Source organism: Callorhinus ursinus, unplaced genomic scaffold, assembly GCF_003265705.2.
Source record: "Callorhinus ursinus isolate GAN/ISIS: 27379988/994484 unplaced genomic scaffold, GSC_fseal_2.0 scaffold55, whole genome shotgun sequence".
Classification (NCBI taxonomy): domain Eukaryota; kingdom Metazoa; phylum Chordata; class Mammalia; order Carnivora; family Otariidae; genus Callorhinus; species Callorhinus ursinus.
The window spans coordinates 8,117,069-8,144,996 of NW_027397117.1; the positions used below are offsets into that span (position 1 = coordinate 8,117,069).

The 27,928-nt window shown below is 40.0% G+C and overlaps 1 protein-coding gene across 4 annotated transcripts in view; it reads right to left on the reverse strand.

The window, feature by feature from the left end:
- Window positions 1-528: 528 nt before the first annotated feature.
- The window catches only part of LOC112817549 (S-adenosyl-L-methionine-dependent tRNA 4-demethylwyosine synthase TYW1), a 205,412-nt gene continuing 178,012 nt past the window's right edge, over window positions 529-27,928 (reverse strand). For 2 of the 4 annotated variants that reach the window (XM_025864713.2, XM_073884227.1), the window contains 2 exons: window positions 23,653-23,820; window positions 1,195-2,267 (listed from right to left, as the gene is read on the reverse strand). In XM_025864713.2, coding sequence (XP_025720498.1) covers window positions 2,046-2,267; window positions 23,653-23,820 — 390 coding nt within the window. In that variant the 3' untranslated portion in view covers window positions 1,195-2,045. Of the gene's footprint in view, window positions 544-815; window positions 947-1,194; window positions 2,268-23,652; window positions 23,821-27,928 lie in introns of those variants that run through there. The other 2 variants (XR_003206415.2, XR_003206416.2) reach the window with 2 other exon arrangements.

Consider the following 27,928-nt stretch of genomic DNA (forward strand, 5'->3'; position numbering starts at 1 on the left):
ATAAATAAATTACTTTTTCTTCCAAATTCCCATTGATTTATGATGCTTCTCTTGTGCTATATTGGTTTTAATAAATATTCAGGGTTTGCGTTTTGCTTTTTTTTTTTTACAGCTTTATCGAGATATATTTCATATATCAAAAAATTCACCCATGTAAAATGTATATGCCTACGTTCCCTCCACACCCCTTTGTGCTATTACTGTCCTACAAATTAAATCTTTACACATTGTAAGTCCTGCAACACGGTGCCGTAATTACTGCTTTACAACAGGAGTTACCAAAATACATTTAAACGGTCTTCTATCAAACCTATGTGGTTACTTTTACCAGTGCTCTTTACTTCTTCATGTGGCTCTGAGTTAGTGCTTAGGGTACTTTTCATCAGAGCCTGAAGGACTTCCTTCAGTATTCCTTGTGGGGCAGGTTTGCAGGTGAATTCTCTCACTTTTTGTTTACCTGGAGATGTCTTAATTTCTCCCTTTATTTTTGAACTTTCCGCCCTCTGAAGACGCCACCCCACTGCCTCCTGGCCTCCATGGATTCTGATGAGAAGTCAACAGTTAATTTTATTGATTTGTCTCTTAACAGATGATTCTCAATTCATTGTGAAGATGTGGTTAAATGTCAAAATTCTAAAATTCATTGATTTTAGTCACTTTGCCTATATTTCCCTTGTTTTAGAGGGAAAGTGGGTTCACAGAAGTCCTTACTGTGGTTGAAAAAGAGGTTGAGGATGGTCCAAAGCCCTGCATGTTCTGCCTCCGGCCCCCCCTCAGCACGAGCACTTGCTTTTTAACACTTCATCCCACGTTAGGTTGTTTCTGCATTTCTGTTCAATGCATACTAACCCATCTGGGTTTCAATGAGATCCTGCCTCACTGGCCTGCACCACGGCTGTCTCTTGTCTGTCTCAGTCACCAGAACAGGAGGAGACCAAACATAAGCCTGAAGATGAGGTGGGTTCAAGAAGAACAAAGGATTTCAATGATGCTTTGCCACCATCCCATCCCATGTCACTTAGATATAAATACAGAGCCTAGTTTTCAACTGAGTGGGTAGGCAGGCTAGATTATCTAGGAATTTCACTTCAGCGGGAAATAGAGGGTTTACAAAATAGCTGATATATAAAGAAGAGGTCGATTCTGATAGGGCTTCGAACCACGGGACTAGAAGCATCTTTAAAATAAACACTCAAAAGAAAATTCTAGTCTATACAAAAGATTTTATTAATTAAATTTTTAGGATAAAGGAATTTTTTTAAAAATAACTACGATATTTTTAAAAACTATTAGGTATTTAACGATGTTTTCAATGAGAAAAAACTTGAACCCTAAAAACAGACTGTGTAATGTAGCCCAGGCTACAAGAGGGAACAGAAGATGGGGAGCTGCTCCGTGGGTAAGGTGTACAGGGGCTCGGAGTCTGTCTGCGAGACTACCCCATGGCATCCCAGGGCATCCCTCCTACGGAAGAGGGCTCCGACGCAAACACCGCCCCCTCAGGCCTTCTACGGCGATTTGTAGGAGAATGGAATGAGATCTAGGACATGTAGATCCAATTCAATTTCATAAAGGGCTGGTGCTAAGCAAAAATTTAATGTAATCTATGCAGTATTTAAAAATAATCAAGAATTATGACAACTTGAATGAGTCCCGGGAGGTGTTATCTTAAGATATAAAGAAGGGATGGAGGTCCTGGAGGGAGCAGCTACACTTACCTTGGGGAGGAACAATCCACAAAGGCCAAGAACCCAGTTCATTCCTCACAACACCCCCTGGAACAACATTCTAGCGAGTCTCACAAGTTAAAATTCAAAGCCCCTCGTTCCATTCTAAGGACCATGTCCTTCCCCTGGAACGGTGGTCCTCTAAGAAGTCAAATCGGGAGAGGGCCTGAGCTCTGGAAAGCAACCCCGGGACGTGACTTGCGTCCCTTCTACATGAAATAGAACTCGTGTAATGTGTCCTTGGAAAAATCACAGCAGGTGGTGAGAACTTCTGGGGCCATCAGTTCTTGTCCTTCAGTACCCTATGGTCAGATAATCTCAACATCCGGAAATATGCTTTGATTTGTTCTTTCTCTGATGTCTTGTGTCCTTGGGATCAAAGCCCCTTTCACGGGCACCAAATAATGCCCAGTGAGGGGTTTTCGCCACATAATCCTTTGCGCTAAAAGTTGCTGATCCGCCACTGTCTTCATATTCCTGCACGAGCTCCTGGAAGCGGTTATAATCGATCCATGTCCACCACTCGCTATCAATCTTAAACTGGAAAGAAAAAGTGTAGTCAGGTCAGAAGTAAAAACATCCATTAAAAAAAAGGAACACAAATAAATATTTTAAAAAATTCAAAAATAAGCCTGATTTCTTTTCTCCCTATCAAGTTAAAGAAAATTCTTTCATGCTCCAGATATGGTTCCATATCAAAGCCGAATGAATGACAGTCAGAGGGGAGTTTCTTTTCCCCCAAGACTGCTAGGACTGCTGCTATGCTGGACGAGGAAGAGCCAAGCGCTGAATAAAGAAGTCATGTTTATCTTTAGCGGTATCACTGAAAGAAGGATAATTTTTTTTTTTGGCATTATCATGTGTTAATGGACGAGTAATTCTAATTCCTGTTGTTGCCACTTTTTATTTGGTATGAGTTTTCCTGGTTGTGTTAGCAGCACTGAGTGGGATCTGTTTTATTATTAAACTGTGCTTGAGTTATTACTGAAGCTTTAATCAATGACTTCTAATTCTGAAATGCTAACTAAATGGCTCAAACTAGCCTGTTTAACCTAACATGGACACAATATCTCATTAGTGGAAAGCCTTGTTAAGAATTTCAATTCACTAAAGGGGAATAATCCAATTTGTACTCTTTTAAGAAAATTGCTTCTCAAAAGTCATTGTAGAATAATGACCAGGAATGAAGAAACCAGAAAATAAGTTGATGAAGCTCTGAAGGAATTACTAATTGAACGGTAAAGGCTTTTGACTCAAAGCATCTATTTGGAACTCATTTGTGTAAATATATAATATGTAGATACCTGATTTATTAACAGAAAAACCATTCCGTTAAGCTGCTGTCTTCTAAAAAAATCCTGATTATGAACCAAATGAAATAACAATTTCGTGTTCTAGCTGAGAAAAATATTGAAAATGTATAGCTTCCTGGATTCAGAATATTAAAATATGCTGAATTTCAATGACATCTGATTTTTTACCCAACAGCTAAGAGGTTTCTCGTGCGAAAAAAGTACCAAATAAATGGAAAAGTTTAGTCTATCTATGAATCATGAGAAATTATCTTCTAACAAGACCATTCTTTGAAATGGTGCCCCAAGGGCCTCTATGAAAACTCTAATCTAAGATACAAGATCCACATCTCCCCATCATTTTCTCTCCCAAGACAGACTGCTCTCAAATGTTCTCTACTACCATGAAAACAGTCAGTCATCCCGGGGTACTGAGCCTCAGAACTCCAGAGTCAAAGGTGCCCCCACCCCTCCCTGGCCCCTCACATCCAAAAAACGTCAGGCCCCATGCACTCCTCGTTAGCAGCATTTCTATCATCCCGACACGATCCTAACACAGGCCCTCATTTCTGGGACTCAGCGACCATCATCCTGCTGATGGGTCTTCTGATGCCAGGTTTGGCTGCTTCCACCTTCTGCAGACTGAGATTCTGAGCTACAGAATCTACTCTACAACAGAGTAGAGCCCCATTCCTGAGAACCTGCAGTGCAAATATCAAACCTCCATCTGGAGGCTCTTCATGAGCTAACTGCCCTCTCACGTGATTCCTATTCTACTCCCTCTGTCTGACTAACACCTACTCATGCCTCAGGTCCCTTCATAAACGCCCTTCGCTCTGGGAAGTCTTCCTGAATCCCTTTAGACGACGAGAGTTCACCTGCCACAGGACCTCACTCCCCTGAACTTGGCCCATGACATATTAGAATTGCTTCTGGAGTGACCTCCCCAGCCCAGTCTACCCAACATCAATACTACTGGCTTTGTGAATATATCTGACTTATCATTTATGCTGGAGCTTAGGACATACAAGGGCCTAGCCTCCTTCTCCTTACCTCTTAACAAAGCTCGAAGACCACATGATGAAGGAAATTTCCACCTGTTCTACCGACATCTTGGGAGGGAGAATGTGACTCCACTGCTACTGGCTCCATAAAAGAGACTGTGCTGTTTTCAGAGCGGACTCATGGAGCGGCACACTACTCACACCTTACTGGAATCGGGTAACACTCCAGCTGATGGAGGAGTAAACGTGTCATTACCGTGGATGACAGTAACATGAGGCCAATAATGATGGCTACCTTTTATTCCTCCCTCCTCTAAAAGTTATGGAGTGCTAACTATGGACTTGGCCCAGTCACAGATATTTAAAAAAATAATTATAATATAATGTGGCATGTGCAGTGAGTGAGGTTATGCATAAGGCACTCCTGGAGTGTAGAGAAAGATGTGATAAATCGCTCCCACCTCCTCCCGGGGCTTGGCGCTACGAGAAAAGTCCTCCTAAGGGCTCTCTGCTTTGCTTGCTGGGTGAAACAGATAACTGAATTCTCCTCTTCCCTATGCCTCTCCCTTTGGACTTTAGATCTCTAGGTCCCTTTTTGGATTCCAAAGTCTGACTCCGCAGGGTCCACAGTCCTGGTCTACCTTTTCCCTCACACTCAACCAGTCATCACTTGCCATGGGTATTCTAACAGGGACTAAAAGATTAGCTTAAACTAGAGCAAAAGACTTAAAATTTTTTCACCACAACTTACAATAAGAAATATATTTTGTATCTCAATCTAGTATACACACATACACATACACACACACACATACACACACACACACACACACACACACACACACTCTGGAAACACAACTTTCACAAAACTATGGCAATGATTTCATTAAAAAAAAAAAATGTCACTTGCTATAGGCTGCTATGTTCCCTAATCCCTAATGCAATTAAGATCTGGTTTGCTCCGACTACAGAATTCTAACTCTGGTTTAAAATGGAGGAAGTCAGGTGCACGAATATGACAACTATAAGCTAACATCTGACAGCTGACAACTCTGATTGCTAAAGTCTAAGACAAGCAGGTATATTAGCTGTTTGGTATCTACCATAACAAAATACCACAGACTGGGTGGCTTAAATAGCAGTTACTAGTTTTCCTGCAGTTCTGGAGGCTAGAAGTTGAAGATGAAGCTTCCGGTAGATGGCCACATTCTCACTGTGGCTTCACAGTGGAGGAGAGGGGGTCTCTTCTTATGAGGACACCAATCCCATCAGATTAGGGCCCCACCTTTATGACCTTCATTTAACCTTAATTATATCCTTAGAGGCCTTGTCTTGAATACATACCCCCTGGGGGGCTTAGGTCTCCAACATGTGAATTCTGAAGGAACATAAATATTCAGTCTAGAACAGCAGTTAACTCTTAAATTTGTTAACACTATGCCATCAGACTCCTAAGACAAAAATGAATCCATTTATGCCCCCTCTCAAGACAATCTGAGAATAATACTAAATAATAACTCAGAAAAAGTCAAGTTGTTTCAGGCAAAAGGCAGAAGCTAAAAGGGCAAAATCTGATATGACTGGCAGAAAAATATGGCTGAAAGACAGAGATGCACAAACAGAAGAATAAAACCCCAAATCATAAAATTTGAGGTTAAGTATGCTGAGACATGAGGTCACCCTGCTTCAAGAATTCCTCAAATCCAACAGTAAGGGAAGAGGCAAATCTATGCAGAATTATAAATAAACTCAAAAGGTCACAGATGATCTCAAAAACACACCACAAGGGCAATAAAGTATGGCCCTAGCTGAGAAAGCCAGGCTGCTAAGGATCTGTGGCCTTGTGCGGCAGATGGGCCAGTGCTATGGGCTCCCATCGTCCAGAACAAACAGCAGTATCAAGGGTCGTGTTCTCATTATTTTCTCTCTTTCACAGAGGGAAAATTTCATTGAACAGAATAATGACAAGTAGATTCTTTACTATTTTAATGTTTAAAAAGATTCTGTCAAAGATGACAGATTAAACACATGCATGTACTTCACTTCTTGAAATCCCACTCGAGTGACACTAAAGGTATATCTAAAAGACATATAAACCTGTAAAAGCAAAGAGATCAGGAGAGGAGAAAACAGTATCAAACTTTTAGCAATAACTGGCTCAGCAGACCCAAGAGAACCGCATCTGAAGCTAACAAGTAGAAAAATCCAAGATTCGACCCGATTTATGCCTCAGAATTCCCCAAAGGCCTGGAAACTGGTGGTACCAGTCACCTCCGGAAGTAGGGGTAGAAGAAGCACCAACTCCCTGCACCCCCAAAAAAGCCCCAAAGATAGATTTATATTCTGTGTAAGAAACTGTTAGAATCCCAAGTTCCTCCACACCCTGCAATACACAGAGCTGAGCAGCTGCCCAACCTACCCACCACCCTCCCCAGCAGAAGACAGATTTATTCTCACAAGACAGTAAGAGAGAAAATCCATGGACTAGGGGGTAGCAGGCAGAGCTGAAAACAGAAATGAGAGTTCAGAACAGCCCTAATCCCTGCCCACTTCCCCACCTCTGATGGTCATGCAGCCTGGGGAAAAACAGGAGACCCTTCTGGCCAGCCTAAGAGGACTGACTGAAAAGTACTATTTGGGTTTTCCTAAGGAAATGACTCAGCTAGATTTCTCTAAGATAAAGTCAAGCCCAGTCCACACACTTAGGACTTTAATACGTTTTTTAGTTTCCCACTTAAATATGAGCAGACAACTAGTGAACATGTGAAGAAAACTTCTAACAAGAGAACTAAAAGTAAACCAAAGGAAAAGAGTAACAGAGTAAACAGAGAGTAGGCAAGAAAACAGCAAACAAAATGAAACCCCAAACAACTAAACTAAAACAACTATCCTGAGAAATGAGACAATACTGTATCCATAAAAAAAGTTACCCTATAAAAAGAAACACTCAAGGAATGAAAAGAACCTTAGACTTTAAAACTACAGGAGCAAAGATGAAAGATTCACAGGAAAGTTAAGAAAAAAAATTCAAGAGAATTTCCTAAACAGGAGAGAAGGTACTAAAGAAAGAAATAAAAAACTAAAGGACTAGCCCAAGAGACCCAATTTTAAAATAACACCAGTTTTTGGAAGAAAGGAGAAAAAATAGGAAGGAGGAAATCCTCAGTGAAATAATTCTGGAAAAAAAATTTATGAAGTCAGGGGCATGAGTTTCCAGATTAAAGGGGTGCACAAAGGATAAGAACAGACACACTGCCTGAGGCACATCTCAGTGAAATTTCAAACAGTGGAGACAAAAGGAAATCCTAACAAGGGAAAAATGGTCATACACAAAGGATTAAGGATCAGAATGCCTTCAGTGCTCAACAACCACAGTGGAAGCTCAGACAGTGGCTCCAACTGCACAGGGGCAAGTATGCAACTTAGAATTCCATACCCAGCAAAACTATCAATCAAGTGTGTAGGGAGAATAAAAACATTTTTAGACATTTAAGTTCTCAATAAATTGGACCTCCCACATAACCCTTCTCAGGACTCTACTGGAGGATGTTTCATCTGAATGATTCAGGGATCCCCAAAACAAGACATCCCACACAAGAGAGAGCTCAAGGAAGTCCCAGTATGACAGCTGTGCGTCCAAAGCAGGTGGGTCAGAAAGTGCCTCTGGGGAGATTCCTTTAAAAAGATGAACATGACATCACTCGGCATCAGGGAAATACAAATCAAAACCACAATGCAATACCACCTCACACCAGTCAGAATGGCTAAGATTAACAAGTCAGGAAACGACAGATGTTGGCGAGGATGCGGAGACAGGGGAACCCTCTTACACTCTTGGGTGGGAATGCAAATTGGTGCAGCCACTCTGGAAAACAGTATGGAGGTTCCTCAAAAAGTTGAAAATAGAGCTACCGGATAACCCAGCAATTGTACTGCTGGGTATTTGCCCCAAAGATACAAATGTAGTGATCCAAAGGGGCACCTGCACCCCAATGTTTATAGCAGCAATTTCCACAATAGCCAGACTACGAAAAAGAGCCCAGATGTCCATCGACAGATGAATGGATAAAGAAGATGTGGTATATTTATACAATGGAATATTACACAGCCATCAAAAAAATGAAATCTTGCCATTTGCAATGACGTGGATAGAACTAGAGGGTATTATGCTAAGTGAAATAAGTCAATCAGAGAAAGACAATTATCATATGATCTCAATGATGTGGAATTTAAGAAACAAAACAGAGGATCATCGGGGAAGAGAGGAAAAAATAAAACAAGATGAAACCAGAGAGGAGACAAACAATAAGAGACTCAATCATAGGAAACAAACTGAGGATTGTTGGAGGGGAGGGAGGTGGAGGGATGGGGTAACTGGGTGATGGGCGTTAAGGAGGGCATATGATGTAATGAGCACTGGGTATTATATAAGACTGATGAATCACAGACCTGTACCTCTGAAACCAATAATATATGTTAATTACTTGAATTAAAATAGTTTAAAAAAATTTTTTAAATAAACAGATGAACATGATAGAGAACCCAACACATCTGAAAGTCTGAGAGGAGATACAGGTGGCAGAGATCTAGACAAAGAAAAAATAAGATCAATATTAACTCCAAGGAAACCAAAAGGTATGCTGGAAACAAACAGCAATCATAGGAGACTGCACTGCTTAACAGTGAAGAGTGTTCATTTGGTCATATAATGCATAGAACTATGCTATGCATACATTGCAAAAGTGGGAGAACAGGAAAGGGTGTGATGAGCAAAGGTAGGGGAGAGCCTCATCTCATCTTCCATAGTATAAAGAGACAATGAGAAAAAACAATGAAAAGCAGCAATATTAAGTATGTAATTTAGAGATATAAAGACAAATACCAAAATAATCACCCCAAAGTTGAAAGTGGTTGTTGCTTGAGAGGAGGAAAAGGAGCTATGTTTGAGGAAAACACAAGGAACTGCTGATTTTTGTAATAAACTTTGACTTTTTAAATTGTCTATGTAGAATTTTTATAAAACTAAAAAACAAAATGTAAAATAGTAATGACCAATCTCTCAAAGCAAGGGAAGAGCATCTCATCAACAACCCAAACCAACAAACATGTGGGGAGGAAAGGGGAAGACCTGCACAACAGTGGTGGTGACCAACATTTATGAAGCAGCCCACTGTGCACTAGGCACCATGTTTGGTTCTCTAGCTTGTATAACCCACTCATGTACAAACCCACTTGTGTAACAAAACTCATGTGGTTGGATTCTCATCTTTAAAACAAGGGCAAAAGTCCAAAACAGCTAAGTAGTAACAAACATGCCAAAGGTCCTATCCTCTGTAAGTGGAAGAGCCAAGATTCAAATTTGTGGGTGTTCAAGAGCTTATGGTCATTACATTATCACACACTGTGAGCTGTCAAACCAGAAAAATGACAGAACTAATAATAACCGTGGTGTCTTTCAGGCATTTTGGAGTGGAAAGAGATTTTTTTCACCCCTGGATTTATTTAAGTATCCTATTTCTAAGTTAACTCCCTTTGTTTAACTGATCTAAAAGCTACAGAAAATCATCTGTAGGCTCCAAATTCTTAGCGTCCTTCAACCTTCCTCAACATGAAGTATAAACAATGAGCACACTGAGGAGAAGCATGCTATTATTTCTCTACCCAAGTACAGCACAACAGAGACTGCCTGTTTCAAGGCAAATGCAGGGGAAACAGAAGATTTATATGCAGACCTCTACAGTTAGCTTGCTCTGCCTTTGATTGGTTCTGTTTTATTTACACAGCTTTTGTCCCTTCTGGCAAAATAATAATTAAATAAAACCGCCACAGTGAGAGATACTCCTCCCATTATCTTAACTGGTTCCTAATAGCATAGGCAGTCTAGGTGAGCACATTTCTTCTTTTTTTTGTAGATGAAGAACTGACTTCCCATTAGTTTCAACAGTATCTTCCATACAGAGAAGTCTATATGGAATAACCCCAGCTACAGCTACTTAAACTCAAAATGCCACAAACAAAAATTCTTACCATTTGGCCTATCAATCTCATGCCTCAACCATGCTGTGCTGAAGTTATTCCAGGTCTTAAATTATAAATACTGTGTAACTACAGGGAAAGTTCTAATCATTCAAAGACATCATAGTTCTACACATCCAAGAGTTAAAAATAAGGAGGAAATCCTGCATATGAGCTAAAAAGAGCAAATCAAGAGCTGTTGATTAGTATCACCACTGGAGAGAGTTTGTGCAAATATTCCTCCACATGATACTGCAGTATTCTTTACAGAAAAGTCAAATTATCAGCACCTTTAGGGAAGACTCCTTATTAAAGGCCTATTACAGGCAAGGCACTATTCCAGTTGCCTCACATTTGTCACTTAATTTAGCCAGCACAATAACCCTGTAAACAAAGTCACCACTACTTTTCAGATAAGAAACATGAGAAACGGTGAGTCTGGGATTTGAAAATAGATATAACACTTCAAAGTTCAGGAGTCCCCAAGACCACCCTCACTTCTGTCACCAGTTGTAAATTCAGGGGTTCCCAAGACCATCTTCAGTTTGACAATTCACTAGAAGGGCCCACAGAATTCACTGAAAGCTGTTAGACTCAGTATGGCTTATTACAGCATAAGGACACAGATTAAAATCAGCCAAGGGAAGAGCCATATGGGACAGACTCTAGGAGAGATCCATGCATGGAGTTTCCAGTTGTCCTCCTTCACTGGAATAGTGATCAGAGCTAATCTCAGCCATCAGTGATGTGCAAGAATAGGCACAGAGTGCTGCCAACCTAGGAAGCTCACCTGAACCTTGATGTCCAGAGTTTGTTGTTGTTGTTTAAAGGGGAGGAGGGTGGAGGGGCAGAGGGTGAGGGAGAGAGAATCTTAAGCAGGCTCCAAGCCCAGCACGGACCCCTAAGTGGGACTCGATCTCACAACCCTGAGATCATGACCTGAGCCAAGATCAAGAATGGGATGCTTAAGCGAACGAGCCACCCAGGCACCCCAATTAATGTCCAGAGTTTTAATTGGGATTGGTCACCTAGCCATAGTTGATTGCAGCGTGGCTGACTTTAGTTTCCAGCTCCTCCAAAGGTCAAATACTGTGTAGTCTAAAGCCCTTACCCTAAATCAACAGGCTTAGACTATCAGGTGTGGTCCAAGTCCCCCAGATAAATGAGGATACTCTTCACAGGCAGGACATTCCAAGAGCTTGGAAATCACCTCCTAGAAGCTGAGGGCCAAGATCACCCCTTTCTTTGGGTAAAATTACAACCAAAACTCAAAGTCCACACACAATGGACCAAGTAGAGTAATACAAAAATAAAAAAGAACACTAACCAAAAAAGACTCATACATTTCATTTGAATTTTCACACTCTCAAGAAGTTATGATCTTAGTGTTGGTTATTTCCTAAGTTTAGACATACAGTAATACTTACCAAACCCCTGGGAAAGTACTGGTTAGAGGACGGAAGAGGGGCTGCCAGGCCTCCTCATAACTCAGAAGAACATGTGAACTGGGACGGAGTAGAGGAAATCCCAGGGTAGTGTGAGGGAGAAGTGATTTTGGAACACAAAAAAAGAGTGCTATGGTAGTACTTGAATTTCCCAGATTTATGAATTTCGTTCTTGAGTACCCTAGCTACAGCTGTGTTGTTTGTTCTTTGGGTAAGAGGAGGCAAAGATCACACAGATTTCCCAAGTGTACCTGACTGCCCGCAACAGCGGAGCGCCGAGCAGAGCTGCCTCCTTTTTTCTGAGGAACCACTTTGAGAAGCAAAACTACAACAATGCATTTGAATTCTAGATATATCCAAGTGCAATTAAAAAGTTTTTAAATCTGGAAACTCAATTTCTGGAATTGCAATCTTCATCTACAATTTTGTTGGAGTAGAGCTAAGTCCTCTCCACAATGTCACCAAAATGCCAATTTTCTCTGAAAGTAATTACTGGAAGCAACCAGGCCTCTGATAAGCATGAGTTCCACACATATCACAGAAGGCAAAATATCCTGCCAGTAGCTTTCGTTGGGAGACCACTGCATAAGACCTAAATGGAGACACACAATTCCCTTCCTACTCCAAGAAAGAAGGGCTCAAGGAAGGGACAGCTCTTCCTTCTCTCCCTTTACAGACTGGAAATTTATATGTCCAAGAGAAAGGAGTCTGTGATCAACACTGAATTATGTACAAGGCCTTAAATGTGGCAAAAACTTTCTCAGAGTTGACCTTGAAGGAGATCCATGAAACTGCTTCTTGGTGAGGGGGTGGGGATCTGCGCTGTTCTCATTGGACACTTACCTCCATTTCCCTATCTTGTCTGACTGCTCTGTAGCACTTGAGAGACAGTATGATGTCACAGTCACCATGTCATTTGTATTCTGAAATATCTGGGATTGAATTCTAATTGTGCTTATGCTCTCTTAGCCTGAGATATCTCCCTTAGAATATGAAGAAAAGTAGTATTAATGACTCATAGGATTTTTCTAAGAATTAAATGAATTAATGCACACACAGCAGTATCAAAATGAACTTAATAAAAGTTATTGATTGTTGAGTTTATCAGCAGACACCAAACTAAGGAATAATAACACCAGACAGCTCATCAATGATGAAAGATTCTAGAACATTATGCTGAAAGACAACAGAATAATATCTGCAAAATGCTAAGAGGGGTTGGCAAAGAAGCTATAAGGCTTCTTTGTCAGCAAAATGACAGAAGTCCTCCCCCCCCTTTTTTTTTATCAGTTATTACTTTAAATGTAAATGGATTAAACTCTCCACTCAAAAAAAAAATCAGAGATTGCCAGAATGGATTAAACACACACACACACACACACACACACACACACACACACACACACACTCCAACAGTATGTTATCTATAAGAGCCTTCCTTTATATCCAAAAACATATGCGGGTTGAAAATGAAAGGAGGGAAAAAGATATTCCATGCAAACAGTAGCCAAAAGAGAGCAGGAGTGGTATAGTAATATCACACAAAATAGGCTTCAAATTAAAAAGATTGTAAGACAGAAAGAAGGACAATTTATATTAATTAAAGGTTCAATACAGCAAGATACCATAATTATAAACATTTACATATCTAGTACCAGATCATCAAAATATATGAAGCAGGTATTGGCTGAACTGAAGGGAAGAATAGACAGCTCTACAACAGTAACTGGAGAGTTCAGTATCCCCATCCCAATAATGGATAAAACAACCAGACAGCAGTATGGAGACAAAGGACTTGAACAACACAATAAATAACAGTCTGCCCAATAATACAAAATACACATTCTTCTCAAGTTTTAATGGGACATTTTCCAGGACAGACCATCTTAGGCCACAAATTAAATCTAAATAGATTTTAAGAGATAAACATCATATAAAGTATCCCTCTAACCATAATGAGATAAAGTTAAATATCAGTAACAGAAGGAAAACTGGAAAATGCACAAATTTGTGGTGATTAAACAACACATTCCTAAACAACCAGTGGATCAAAGAAGAAATTGTAAGAGAAATTAGCAAATACTTAAGAGACTAAGTGAAAAGGAAAATACAACATACCAAAACTTATGGGACATAGCAAAAGCAGTACTAAGAAGGAAATTTATCGCTATAAATGTTTACTTTAAAAAGTAAGATCTCCAAAAAAAAAAAAAGTAAGATCTCAAATCAACAACCTAACCCTACAACTTAAGGAATGAGAGAGAAAAAAAAAACTAAACCAAAAGCTAGCAGAAGAATGGAAATAATTATGGTTAGTGCAGAGATCAAATAGAGAACAGAAAAAGAGGAAAAAAGCACTGAAATCAAAAGCTGGTTCTTCAAAGAGATTAACAAAATTGACAAACCTCTGGTCTGACTGAGAAAAAAAGAAAAGACTCAAATAACTAAAATCAGAAATGAAAGTTGGGACATTATTACTGATTCTACGGATATAAAAAGGATTATACAAGATTATTATAAATGTACACCAACAAATTGGACAATCTAGATGAAAAGGACAAATTCCTAGACACAAAACCTACCAAGACTAAACCGCACAGATACAGAAAATACGAATAGACCGATAATTGGTAAGGAGATTGAATCAGTAACTAAAAATCTCCCAATTAAAAAAAAACTCTGGACTTGATGGCTTCACTGCTATATTCTATTAAACTTTAAAAGAAGAACTAATACCAGTCTTTCTCAAACTTTTCCAAAAACTGAAGAGGAGGGAATACTTCCTAACTCAGCCTTATGAGGCTTGCCTACTAAAGCCAGACAAAGATACTACAAAAAAAAAAAAAAGACATGCCAATAACCCTGATGAACACTGATGCAAAAATCCTCAACAATATAATATTCAAAGCAAATTCAGAAGCATACTAAAAGGATTATATACCAAACCATGTGAGATTTTCTACTGGAATGCAAAGACGGATCAACATAGGAAAATCAATGTATTATATTAACAGAATGAAGAGGAAAAAAGAAACCACATGACTATCTCAATTGATGCAGAAAAAGCATTCAACAAATTTTAACATCCTTTCATGATAAAAATACTCAACAAACTAGGGATAGAAGGAAAATACCTTGACATAATAAAAACCATATATAAAAACCGACTGTAAACATTATACTCAATGGTGAAAGACTGAAAGCTTTTCCTCTTAGATCAGTTAACAAGAGAAGGATGCCTGCTTTTATCACTTCTATTTATCATACTACTGGAGGTTCTAGCCAGAACAACTAGGCAAGAAAAAGAAGTAAAAGGCATCCAAATAAGGAAGGAAGAAGTAAAAATAGTTCTGTTTGCAGATGATATGATCTTGTATCTAGATGTATCTTGTCTTGAGAATTTGGCACTTGAGATTAGACCAAGTGATGGATGCTTGAGTTAAGTTGGGGCTACAACAGCCATACCAGGTGATATGAGAAATGAAGAACCAAAAGTAGCCAAGAGAAAAAGAGGGAGAAAAAGAAAATAGGAAGGAGCTGGTCAGAAAGGCTGAGAGACAGGTGGGTGCGAGAAGCAGCTTGACAACATCCTGTTCCAGACAGGTTCACTGGTGAATTCTACCAAATATTTAAGAAAGAAATAATACCAATTCTCACTATTCCAGAAAACAGAAGCAGAGAAAACACTTCTTAACTCAGTCTATGAGAGCAGCATTGCCCTAATACCAAAACAAGATAAAGACATTACAAGAAAGGAACACTACAAAACAGTAACTATCATGAACATACATGTAAAAATCAACAAAATATTAGCAAGTCAAATCCAACAATGTACTAAAAAAATTAAACACCATGACCAAGTGGGATTTATTCCAGGTACGGCAAGGCTGGTTCAACATCTGAAAGTCCATTAGTGTAACACATCATATCAATAGGCTAAAGAAGAAAAATATGATCATATCAACAACTGCAGAAAAAGTATATAACAAAAATCCAAATGGATTTATGATTAAAAACTCTCAGCAAACTAGAAATAGAGGGAAATGTCCTCAACCTGATACACATCTACCAAAACCCTACAGTGAACATCATACTTAATGGTGACAAACCAGTTGCTTTCCCACAAAATCAGAATCAAAGCAAGAGTGCCCCCTTTTACCATTTCTAATCAACATCATACTTGAAGTCCTAGCTAACACAATAAGACAGGAAATGGAAATAAAAGATACACAGATTGGGAAGGGAGGCATAGATAACACGATTAATTGATGTAGAAAAATCCAAAGAACCAACAATAACAAAATACCCTCTGGAGCTAATAAGTGATTACAGCATGGGTGCAAAATGTGAGGTAGTATTTTGAGAAATATTAGCTAACTGCTTTCTCATATACCAGCAATGAACAACTGGAATTTGAAATTAAAAACACAGTACCACTTACATTAACATCAAAAAAATGAAACACTTATGTGTAAATCTAACAAAACATGTACAGGATCTATATGCAGGAAAAAAAGTAAAAAAAATCTGGAAGATCTAAATAAGAGGTATTTCATGTTCATGGATTAGAAGACTGAATATTGTTAAGATGTCAGTTTTTCCTAGCTTGATCTGTAGATTCAACTCAATCCCAAACAAAATCCTAGCAAGCTAGTTTATAGGTATTAACAAACTGATTCTAAAGTCTAGATGAAAAGGCAAACAACCTAGAATAGCCAACCCAACAGCCAAGAAGATGAACAAGTTGGAGAACTGATACCACCCAATTTCAAGACTTGCAATAAAACTAACAAAAGTCAAGATTGTATAGTGTTGGTGAAAGAACAGACACATAGATCAACGGAACAATACAAAGGCCAGAAAGAGACCCACACAATACAGTCTACTGATCTTTGAAAATGGAGCACAGGCAATGTAATGGAGTAAGAACAGTCTTTCCAACAAATGGTACTTCAACAACTTGACATCCACATGCAAAAACAAAACAAAACAAACCTCATAAAATCTCAATATAAATCTTACAGCTTTCAAGACAGATCTTAGACCTAAGCACATAAAACTACAAAACTTCTAGAAGGTAACATAGGATAAAATCTAGGTGACCTTGAGTTTAGAAACCTGGCACCATCCATGAAAGAAAAAGTTGATAAGCCAGATTTTATTAAAAACGTTTGCTCTGAGAAAGGTAGTTAAGAGAATGAAAAGTCAGGGCGCCTGGGTGGCTCAGATGGTTAAGCATCTGCCTTCGGCTCAGGTCATGATCCCAGAGTCCTGGGATCGAGTCCCACATCGGTCTCCCTGCTCAGTGGGGAGCCTGCTTCTCCCTCTGCTTCTCTCTCTCTCTCTGTCTCTCATGAATAAATAAATAAAATCTTTAAAAAAAAAAAGGGAATGAAAAGTCAAATCACAGACTGGAAGAAAATATTTGCAAAACACATCTGATAAATGGCATGTATCCAAAATATATAAAGAAGTCTTAAAACTCAACAATGAGTAAATAACAAACCCAAATAAAAAGGAAGCAAAAGATCTGAACAGACACCTCACCGCCGACAATGTACAGGCGGCAAATAAGCATATGAAAAGATGTTCACTCATCTTTTCACGACATTATGTACTTTTCAAAACCTATTCAACTTTATAGTCCAAATACTGAACTTTAAAATATGAAAATTAAAAAAAATCATTTAGGAGGTCAGGGAATCCCAGGAAGAGGGGCAGACTGTGTGAGAATCTAACTATGTTATGAATGTATGAAATAACTTCACTCAAGGGGAGGAAGAGGAAAAGGTGCTGAGCTAAGTAATTCTGGAAATGAGTGGAGTTTCTAAGACTACTAAAGGCGAAAGGACCTACACACAAGCAAAAGAGGTTAAACTTTTAACTAGGGTTAAAAGTTCTGATACTGCTATACTTGTATATTGGAACTGAACGATGAAGTAAATAGATGGCTGATATAAAGGAGCTAGGTTTCTCACTGTTAGAGGGGGAATTTACAAATCAGCAGGAAGAGGAGGCTAGAGTGAGTCATGTTGGCAATGGATTAGAGTTTGAGACATTAGTAATGTTTAGCTTAATACAGATGCAAATGGATGCATGTAGAAATATTTACAGCCATGTGTATATACAAAGGCTAGAATATACACACAGTTTCTTTGTTCTATCATATACCTTTTAGAGGGCATAAAAGAAGAAACAACACCCTAGCAGCAACAAGCACACCTTCACCCAGATCTTGGTTTCTAACACCATTCTTCAATAAAGGAACCAGGGCTCCTGATAGAAATAACTGATTCTAGGACTGGAGCAGAAAATATATAAGATGAGCCTGGAGCATCTTGTAGAGTCAGAAAGTAAAGAAGTGCTCAAAAACAAAAACAAATAAAGTCCTGAACACTGATGTCAAAGGAGCACAAGAGCCAACTAGAAGAGATCCTAGTGGCCAGAGCTAGAATAATTTGAGCAACGAAAGAAATAAAGTAGAATTGGGTTATAACCCAAAGTATAAAATAAATACCATAAGTCCATACTGTTATAAAAAATGACTGAATAAATTAAGAACTGGGGAAAAGAGATAAACCTATTGATGTATATATTTCACCCTCAAGGATGTGGAACATAACTCTCACTCCTTACAAACGGGCTGGAGACAGTGACATCTTTCCAAAGAATAAATGTACAGAAAGGGGAGGGGAAGAGTAATTTTACAGTGGAGACAGCTGAGAAACACTACCTCAATTTGCTGACCAAGGTCAACATCACTAGTTGTAAATCATGTTGGCAGTATGCATCCCTGATACAATATGATGAAAATGGCACTTTACCTCTGTGGTCTTCCTCCTAAAAACCCACAACCCAAGTCTTAGGAGAAAAACACTGGATACATTTCAGTAGTGGTGCAGGCTATAAAATACTCCATGAGTACTCCTCAAAGCTGTCAAAGTTATCAAAAACAAAGAAAGTCTAAAAAACTGCCGTAGCCAAGAGGAGCCTAAGGGACATGACAATTAAATATAATGTGTCCTCCTGGATGGAACAGAACAGAAAAAGGACATTAGGTAAAACCTAAGAAAATCTAAACTATGGGCTTTGGCTAAAAATGCAGCAATACTGGTTCATTAGCTGTAACACAGGTACTACACCAATGTAAGATGTTAATAACAAGGCAGATCTAGAGTATAGAGAAATTCTTTGTACTATCTTCTCAATTTTTCTATAAATCCCAAACTGTATGTACTAAGACATAAAACTTATTTTTTTAAGTAAGCAATTAAGTTTGAAAACAATGCTTTGTGGATGTGCAAGCCGTACGTATCACCCACTACTTGGTTTCCACTGGCAGTGATCCACTTGAATAGGATATCACCAACATGCAGAGAGGAAGGACTTCAGTGTTTCTAAACTAAAATTCTCTAAGTACATTGTATTCATCATGGTCTTATGAGCCTGTGGACTGACAGGTCGAAGGTTACATCTGAGCTGCTAATGGAAAACACAGGAGCAGAAGAGTGACGGTATCTCCTTACGCCGGCCCCCCGTCCAGAGCACACAGGCTGGCCCTCCCTCCCCCGGAGACAGTCTCCTGCGGGCATCTGTACTTGCCTCTTCGTCCCTCCAGCTCAACCCTGGAACTAAAACACGCTGACTTACTTACCTCGAGTCTGTTTCATCTTTCTTTTGTCCAAAGTCGAAGAAGCTCATTGAACGCCCCACTCCCACCCACTAAAGAAACTGCGTCTTATCCAGAGCAGAAACTCCTTTTCTAGAGTCTAAACACCACCTCTAAATGACAACACTGTTGTAAAAAAAAATCATCCATTAAAAAAATATGCCACTAACGATTAAGAAATGCTTTGCATGTGATATAACATATGGCAATAACAAGATCACTGTAAATGATGCAAAAAATGACCACGGAGTATTCTGAGAATGGACAGGGTAATACAGATTATAATGGATTCTCCAGGGGCTATTCCATGTTGTGAAAATCTTACTAATTTAATGCAGAATCTTTAGAGGTCATCTAAACGTAAATATTGAACCAACGCTTGAAATCTCTAGAATTTTTTTTTCTTTTAAAGAATTCACCTTACACTTTGGGCTACATGGTATCCTAGATCAGAGAATTTAAAATTTTTGAAATGGATAAAGAAGGAAAGACCACAATGGAAGGATATTCAGTGCTGCACTTTATGGCAATGTTATTATTTCTGCTAGCCAACTTTACTAGAATCCGAAAAGTACAGTACAGTAGACAGGGGAGACTTTCAAAAAGCATGGATCGGCATCAGATTCCTGCTGCAGGAAAAGAGAGAGGAAATGGTGAATAGGAAAACAACTGTATTTAACAACTAGCGGGTCACTGATGACCTATAAAATAGCAAACTCGGTAGAATAAATATTTATTGAATAACTGAATGAATGAATGAATGAACAAATAAGGAAGAAGGGAAATACATATCAAAATTAGCAAGTACGATGAAACAATGTCTCGCTTTCTGAAGGCAAGAAAGTGAAGAAGGAAAGGAGGGACCATGAAGAGGCTGTCAGTTCACTAAACAAACTCGGAGAATCCACTGTGTCCCCGGGACTCTAGCAAGTGCTGGGGATGACATTCTTGTGTTCCAGGAACAACCCAAAGCTCCTTAAAGAAGGCAGCCTTATCTATGCACATATAGATCTGAGAAAAGTAGCCCCCAAGAAGATTTGTTTTACAGTTTTAAGGAGCAGAAATTCAGCAGATGAATAGAGGGGTGGCAGGGTGGTGAGTACATTTCTGGCAGAAGAGGTTATCTTGCGCAAAGGAGGAGGAAAAAAGCAACATGGCGGTACTTTGTAAAGGCCCAGAGAGGGGGCCTGGAAGAAGGCCGAAAAGGCCCCGATTGTGAAAGCCATTAAGAATCAAATAAAATATCTATGTTTTTCTCTTACGTTCATTGTGAAATGTCCTGTTTCAAAAATATGGCAGAGAAACAATAAGCTTGGAATTGGCAGTATAAACAATGAGGTCGTTAAACAGTCAATACCTACTCTGTTATTTATGAACTAAATGATTTGTTTTATGGATTCTTCCAGTCTTTAGGTTTTGTTTTGTGTTCTTCTATTTCTTTCCTTTGTTTGGTTTTTGGTTATAGCTCTGTTTTTTTGTAACCTTAAAAAGGCATCCATCGAAACAAAACAAAACAAAACAGAACAAAAAGGCATCCATCGGTAAACTGCTGGCCTACTTATTAAATGGGATCTGAAAGGCTCTGATTAGGATCAGGCAAGGATGTTTTCATGTAAGTTACAGGAAAATCTTTCCAGTAACATTGCAGGGGCAGCCTTGTAACCATACTGGGTGACACTTCTAACATAAATACAGAAAATCAATTTACATGGAAATAATCTGCTAAATAATCTACTAATCAACAGTGTACCAAGTGGACTGGCATTAAGATTCACTGAGGAGATACCAAACCAAAAACTATAAATGTCAACACTGTGGTCATAGACTTCTGTTTCTGGACAAGATGGAGGCTATGCACTTCTTCCTATTTCTCCCACTATACAGCTAAAATCCCTGTATATGATATATAAAACAAATATAAGATTTTAAAGGCAGATTTAAGAAGGCAGACTGGCTAGGGATCTCGAGACCTGAGGAACAACAGTGGTGCATTCCCTGGGTTTTATTTTTGTCTCTTATATCCTGCACTGGGTGCTGGAGCCCAGAAGCCTGGCTGAAGCCTGCAATCCAGAAATACCAAAGGGCACAAACAGTAAAAAAAAAAATCTTAGAGTCCCATGGCAACCTAGCTAGCAGGACAGAAAACCTTTCAGCAACAACCAACCTAGGCCATGAGAAAAATGCCCGATTCTCATCCCAGGTCAGTCAGCACCTAGTGGGGTTCCTAGACTCTCACATTGGCCCAGCCATATTGACCTGTACCCTCCCTCCTCACTGCTGGGGAGCTCTCAGAGAAGGTGGAGCAGAGGATCGGGCCATCCCAACCCCCCTCTGTGGTCTCAGGAGCGTTGACCTCCACCTGGCCCTAGCAAGGTGCCTCTCCCCACCCACGCTGCAGTGGGGACAGAGGAAGCTTAGCAGAGAGCCAAGACCTCCACCACTGCCTAAGGGCAACGAGACCCCCACATCATCCCATACTGTCACTGGGGAGCAGCAGGAAGGTGGTCCTTCCTCCCTAGTCAGAGTGGTATCAGAGGTTGCTGAGGGGAGAGCCTGAACTTCGACATCTACTTGGCAGTACTGACGTGACACCGGCCCACGACTCACCTAGGAGGAATGAGAATAGCCTGCATTGAATATCTGACCAAGTCTAGCACTCTGCTCTCTCTCCCTTCGCGCCCTTTGTTTCAGACCCTCATCACTTCACCCTCGGACTGTTGGACTATTACAACAGTTTTTAACTGGTTTCTCTTTTAGTCTTGCAGTTCATCCCCTGTAATGTTGCTAGAGAAATTCTTCTGAACCTCAAATCTGAGTGTGTCACTCCCCTACTTAAAACCCTTCAGTGCCTGCCCATGCTGTACAGGAAAAGGCACAACTAGGACGCCATTTAATACCATCAGGGCTCCTGCCACTGACCATCACCCCCCTTCCTTTCCCTTCAACCATTCTTTTGACCGCCAGCCATACCGAACTCCTTGTCGTTCTCCCAACAGGCTAGAACTCTGCACTTCTCCAAGGACCTTTCCTTGTACGGTTTTCTGCTTTAATGTCCTTCCTAGCTGGGCTGCCACCGGACATCCTGTCAAACAGCAACTCCTCTGTGAAGCCTCTCCTGATGGTACCATATCATCCTAAGTACACCCCTCTGGGCTCTACTCTAATCTTCCATCATTGCTCTGATAAAACTTTGGGCGCATTTGTTTTGATAGTTGCCCTTTTTTTCTGTTAGACCATTCTTGAAGGCAGGGACTATTTGCTTAACTCCTCTTTGTATTCTTAGTACCCAGCATAGTGCCCGACACAACTTGGGTGCTCAACAAACATTAGATAATGAGGGTCAATCTCAGACTCTCTCCTCAGGCTGGCTTGTACCTGGTAGCTCTGCCTGTTCTTACATTTATCACATTAAATTTCACTTATTTGTGAAAGTATTTGTTAATGGAGAACTCGAACAGAAAACCAGACAAACAGGTTTGTCGGACTACTGGATGAAAGCATCTAGTAGCCTAGATTTGCTTTGTAGCTACTTTAGTCTAGTAGCTTTCATCTAGTCTCAACAACAGTCATCCTATCTGATGTGAAATGCTGGGGTCCAGGAGCCAAGAGCAAGAAACGATTCTCAAGGTGTCTTTGGTGCAAAAAGGGTGGTTTTATTAAACCACAGGGACAGGACCTGTGGGCAAAGAGAGCTACACTGGGGTTGTGAGGAGTGACTGACTATGTATTTTCAAGTTGGGAGGAGGTTAGGGACAGCATAAGTCTCTAAGGAACTTGGAAACAAGGTTTCCAGGACCTTGAGGGGCTAGCTGCTGTTAGGATAATGTCATTTACTACTGTCTAGTAAAACCCTAGTCATGAGACCCTTCAGCTGTGTATCAGGGAGCCATATGTTTGGAGGATGATTACTAACTTATATCTTGGGGTAGAGGGAGAGAGAAAAAGGAAGTTCCCAAAGGGATTTTCTATGTTTTTTGTTTTTTTAAAAAGATCTTATTTACTTATTTGACAGTGAGAGAGGGAACACGAGCAGGGGGAGTGGGAGAAGGAGAGGCAGGCTTCCCACTGAGCAGGGAGCCCGACGTGGGGCTCAATCCGAGGACCCTGGGATCATGACCTGAGCCGAAGGCAGACACCTAACGACTGAGCCACCCAGGCGCCCTGGGATTTTCGATGTTAAAGAAGACTTACAGGATCCTGGCGGTCGGGCTAATGTCAAGCTAAGGCTGCCTTTTGCCTTTAGCAAAGTATTAACACTGAGGCAGTTGAGTTCCTGGAGGAAGGTCACCCTGCCTGTCCCAAGTACTTGTCAATGGACTGTAAGTTGTAAGGAAGTTTAATTTTTGTCTGTATTTCTTTGGCCTTTGTTCTCCACATCATTACCTACACACCCACGGAGGGCTTCCTTAAGTCTGTTTCAGGAAAGGCAGAAAATAAAGGGAGGAGAAACTAAAGAGGAGAAGGAGCAGATAGAAGAATGCATAGTTGAGTTCTTCTTACCCTTTTGTGAGCTATCAGGAGGCAGTTGGAATGTTCATGTTCACAAGCAATTTCATAGTCGGGGATCAGATCCACCAAGTCACAGACAAAGTGTATCACCTCCTCGTGCCAGGGCACATTGGCCATGGTGAGACTGCTTGCTGAACTCTCCCCACAGTAGGTGACACCCTGGGGAAGCATTACAACAGTTAGAAATAATTACAGACCTATTTAAATGTCATCCAACAAGAGTGTCAAAGCCAGAAAGGCTTCTAGAGATAATCTACCCAACCCCAACCCACCCAATCCAATCCAATCCAATCCAATCCAATCCAATCCAATCCAATGCAAAGGTGAAGAAAGTAACAGTGCATTAGAGATGATAAAATCTGCTTAGGAGCTCACACAAGTAGGCAGGAGCTCCCAGGCCGATGCCATCCCCACCCTGCGACTGCAGTGCTCAGGTACCCTTGCTTCATGCGGTCACAATCTATGCTAGGGCAGAGCACTGTATTTGAACCAATAACATATCTTTTCATTCAGATTCCTTTGTGCACTATAATAGATTAATTCTCAAGGAATTATAATCTCCTGGACCAATAATGGAGGCATGGTTAACACCCACAAAAATTCAGTGAACAACTTATTCACTGGGAAAATAAATGAGCTCCCATTTTCCAGTACAGCTGAGGTTTGATAAGATGGGTAAGGTTTTCCTGTAAAGGGCCAGCTAGGGATCCCTTTGAAATTATTCTTTAAGGAGATCACTTGGTAATGCATTTTCTAAATGGATACGTATAAACACAGATTCACGCCAAACAGGAAATACATTTGTGGCTATAAATACATCCCTTTCACACACTTACATGTATAAGCATGTGTCTCCTGAAACTTCTAAGTCTTGAAGCTTCTAAGTCTTTTGAACTCTCCCTGACGGCTCAGGCATATAGGACCCCAAAGTTTCATAATTAAGTTCTCTTTTTGGTAAGTTACATAATGATGCATTTACCAATAATAAGGAATATCTTAACTTTGTAGGCTCTTTAAATACTCAAGGATCAAACTTTCTTGACAAGTGTTTTGAATATTCTAGATATGCTACTACTAAGGAGGGAATAACTGAAATAAAAAGACATCCACTCACACTCTCTCTCACACAGACATGGATGTGGACGCATATGCACACAAGTGCGCGCGTGCGCGCACACGCGCACACACAGATTGGAGGGGGTAGGGTGCCACTTCATGAAAAACCCACAGATGAGCACTGTAGAGTGACCGTGACCCTGCAGATGGTGGAGCTGGGAGTTGGCCGAAGACTCAGATGAGCTCTGCAAAATGCTCAGCTCCAGATGGCTGTTCAAAAAGATTACTGGTATGCTAAACCAAGATGACCTTTGCTGAACATAAATTAGAAGTGACCCAGCTTAGTTGTAATAAACAAGAGCATCTTCTCTATCAGCCCGATGATTTACAGAATTCATTAAACTGAGCTTGAGAATTAGGTGAATTTAAAAAAGCAAATAATATAACAGTTTTAAAAATCTTTAGGTATGGCTGAAAAATTGTGCTAAATTTCCCCCAAATGTATACAAAACACAAAAATGATTTACTGGTAGGTCAAATTAATCATAAAAATGAACTTTATTTCAATTTAAATGCTGTTTATGATATGTGAATTATATGAACAAGCATGTACACAGCAGCTAATACAAAGGAATTTACTGTTCATATTTAAAAAGTTCCTTGAAACAGAGGTTTGAGATGAGAACTTACATTTATGACAAGGGCTTTGGAAAACATTTTAGTATTTCCTATTCAGCAATAATAAATCATGAGACCTTAAGCACAGACTTGCTTTGGAAAGGCAATGGGAGAACGAATGCCACAGCTGTATTATTATGCCTTCATGTGACACTTTCCCATTCGTTCACATAATGCTTCATACTTAGCCAAATTCTTTTACATAGAAGTTCTCATTTTAGCCAGACCAAATCCTCTGGGGTAGGCAGTGTGAGCAACTTTCTGGGCCAACCACAGAGCCCCAGTGTTCTCTGTGACAGAAGTGCTATGGGCAGAAATCGGTCTCAGTGAATTAGTCTACGGAGAGTCACCTTTGGGAAGCCCGAGCCCTCCGTCAGTCAGGCTCCTAATGCCCCCTCCTCTGGGGCTCCCTTCTCTTCTCTGGCTACTTCACTCCATCCTACACTCCTACACATCCTAACCGATGACTTGCCCTGACTTTGTTCCTGATCACACTACCTAAATTGTCTAAAAAGGCTTCATTTTCCGTATCACAGCTGTCTGCTACCTTCTCATCCTACCACCACCCTGCCCCCACCCCCTCTATCACCAGCACCAAGTTTTCCCCTCATGATTTTGAAAAAAGAATGAACTCAAGAAAACAGATGGGTACAATGTGGCAACTGAAAAGCACTCACTTCAGAATCTATAGGTTGTGGAGTGACAAGCAGACCCAAAGAAAGTTCCTGAAGAACAGACAAACTATGCATCTCTGGGTTTGTAGTGAACAGCATAACCCACACCATTACATTGGTGCCTTTCAGATGGATCGCTCTGTTCTAGGACATGGAGGCCATAAGGTCTTTCACTGGCTGCTTGGACAGTTTACCTGAAGATTCAAGGTCTGTAGGAAGAGCAGTATTTTGTCAGTCTGTTTTTAATTTTAATTAAACTGACTGGGTATCAAAAGACTCCTGATATTGTTTTTGTCTTCTATAGTCTGATGAGAAATGTTGTCTTCATGACTTTTTGCACAATATACCCAAAACATGACACTCTATCCTAAAAATGTTTGAATAACTCTTCCCACAAAAAAAAAACAGCCCAAGCTTCTCAGCATGGCACGAGCCCTTCCTACTGAACTGTCCCACTCAGCGACCAGTTTTTACCTGGCTAAATTTTCCACCATGTCTTTGATCTCTGCTCAGGAACTCCTCTTCAATCTAATCCCAATCTCATCATAATCCTGTACATAGCTTTTACCAGATAACTGGTATAATTCTTTCTAAATACTGAGCTTATAGAGGGAAGGGCTGCCCGTGTTCTTCTCTGTACCCCCAACCAATCTATGCTGAATGATCTGAAGATCAAGTCACATATTCTTTTGTATGTCATTAAACTCCAGAACCCTCTTCTGATCTAACATAAAATTTCATTCACATTATTCAGGATTTTTCTGCTCTTTAATGATCAGTTATTAAGCAAGCTGGGGACCACTATGTGAATAACTGGCAATATTCTTTACCTTTGTGCAAAGAAAGGGAGTGAGGTCAGGCTAAGACATTTGTTTTACAAAATGCACTCTGCAAGGATTGAGCTCTGTAGGCAGTTACGGTGCCAAAATCGTAAAGGAGGTTTAAATCATCTGACAACAAATTATTACCGAGCACTTACTATTCTCAAGGTGCAATGCAGGGAGAGAATATAAAGACAGTATTTCATTTACAAATGGATTGTGCTATGAAAGTTTCTCAATACGGCAGACGTTTATAACATGAAACACATTTTCACAAACAAGCAAGCAAATAATGATCACTAAGATTCTGGGGCTAGCAAATAAAGGCCTATTTAAGTCTAATGAAGCTAAAATATATGTTCATTTACAGGGAATAAAACAGAAAAATGTTTTATAAGACTAGCAATGAAAGAAAAGAGGGAACCAACATAATAAAGAAATAGCTTCTATTGATTTAGTTTAAATAAATGTGCTTAATGGAAAGTGATCTAAACATTTACTGAATCCAGGCATATATTATCCCACTGAATTCTCAAAACAAACCGATTAAAGTGATACTATTATTCTAATTTTAACATTGAGGAAATTTAGGCTCAAAGAGGATCAGTAACCTGGCCCAGGCTACATCAGTACTTTTTAGGAATGCATCAAAGCTGTGCTCCTCCCCATTCCCTGCAAGACTCCAGTGTGTGCAGACTAGGAGAGACCCCTGTGCGTGCACGCACGCTCACACACACCTGGAAAAGACAAAAGACATGAACAAGTAATGTGTTTGCTTCTGCAGGGAGCCCCAGGCCTATCACTAGCCTAGGGTCAATTTGTATTATCAATCTCACATCTCCAGGGCATTTATGTGACCCTGAGGTACTATTAAAATTTTAAAGCCAAGCCCTTGTGAAGGTCAGACCCTGGGAGACTTCTTTTTTTAATCAAGAGCACAGGTGAAGGACAAGCTTCCAAGTACCATTCTATGTCAGTGGGTAAATTTTACCCTAATTTGTGCTTTCACTGGAAGTGAAAGAGTCTAGTGTTTGGTGC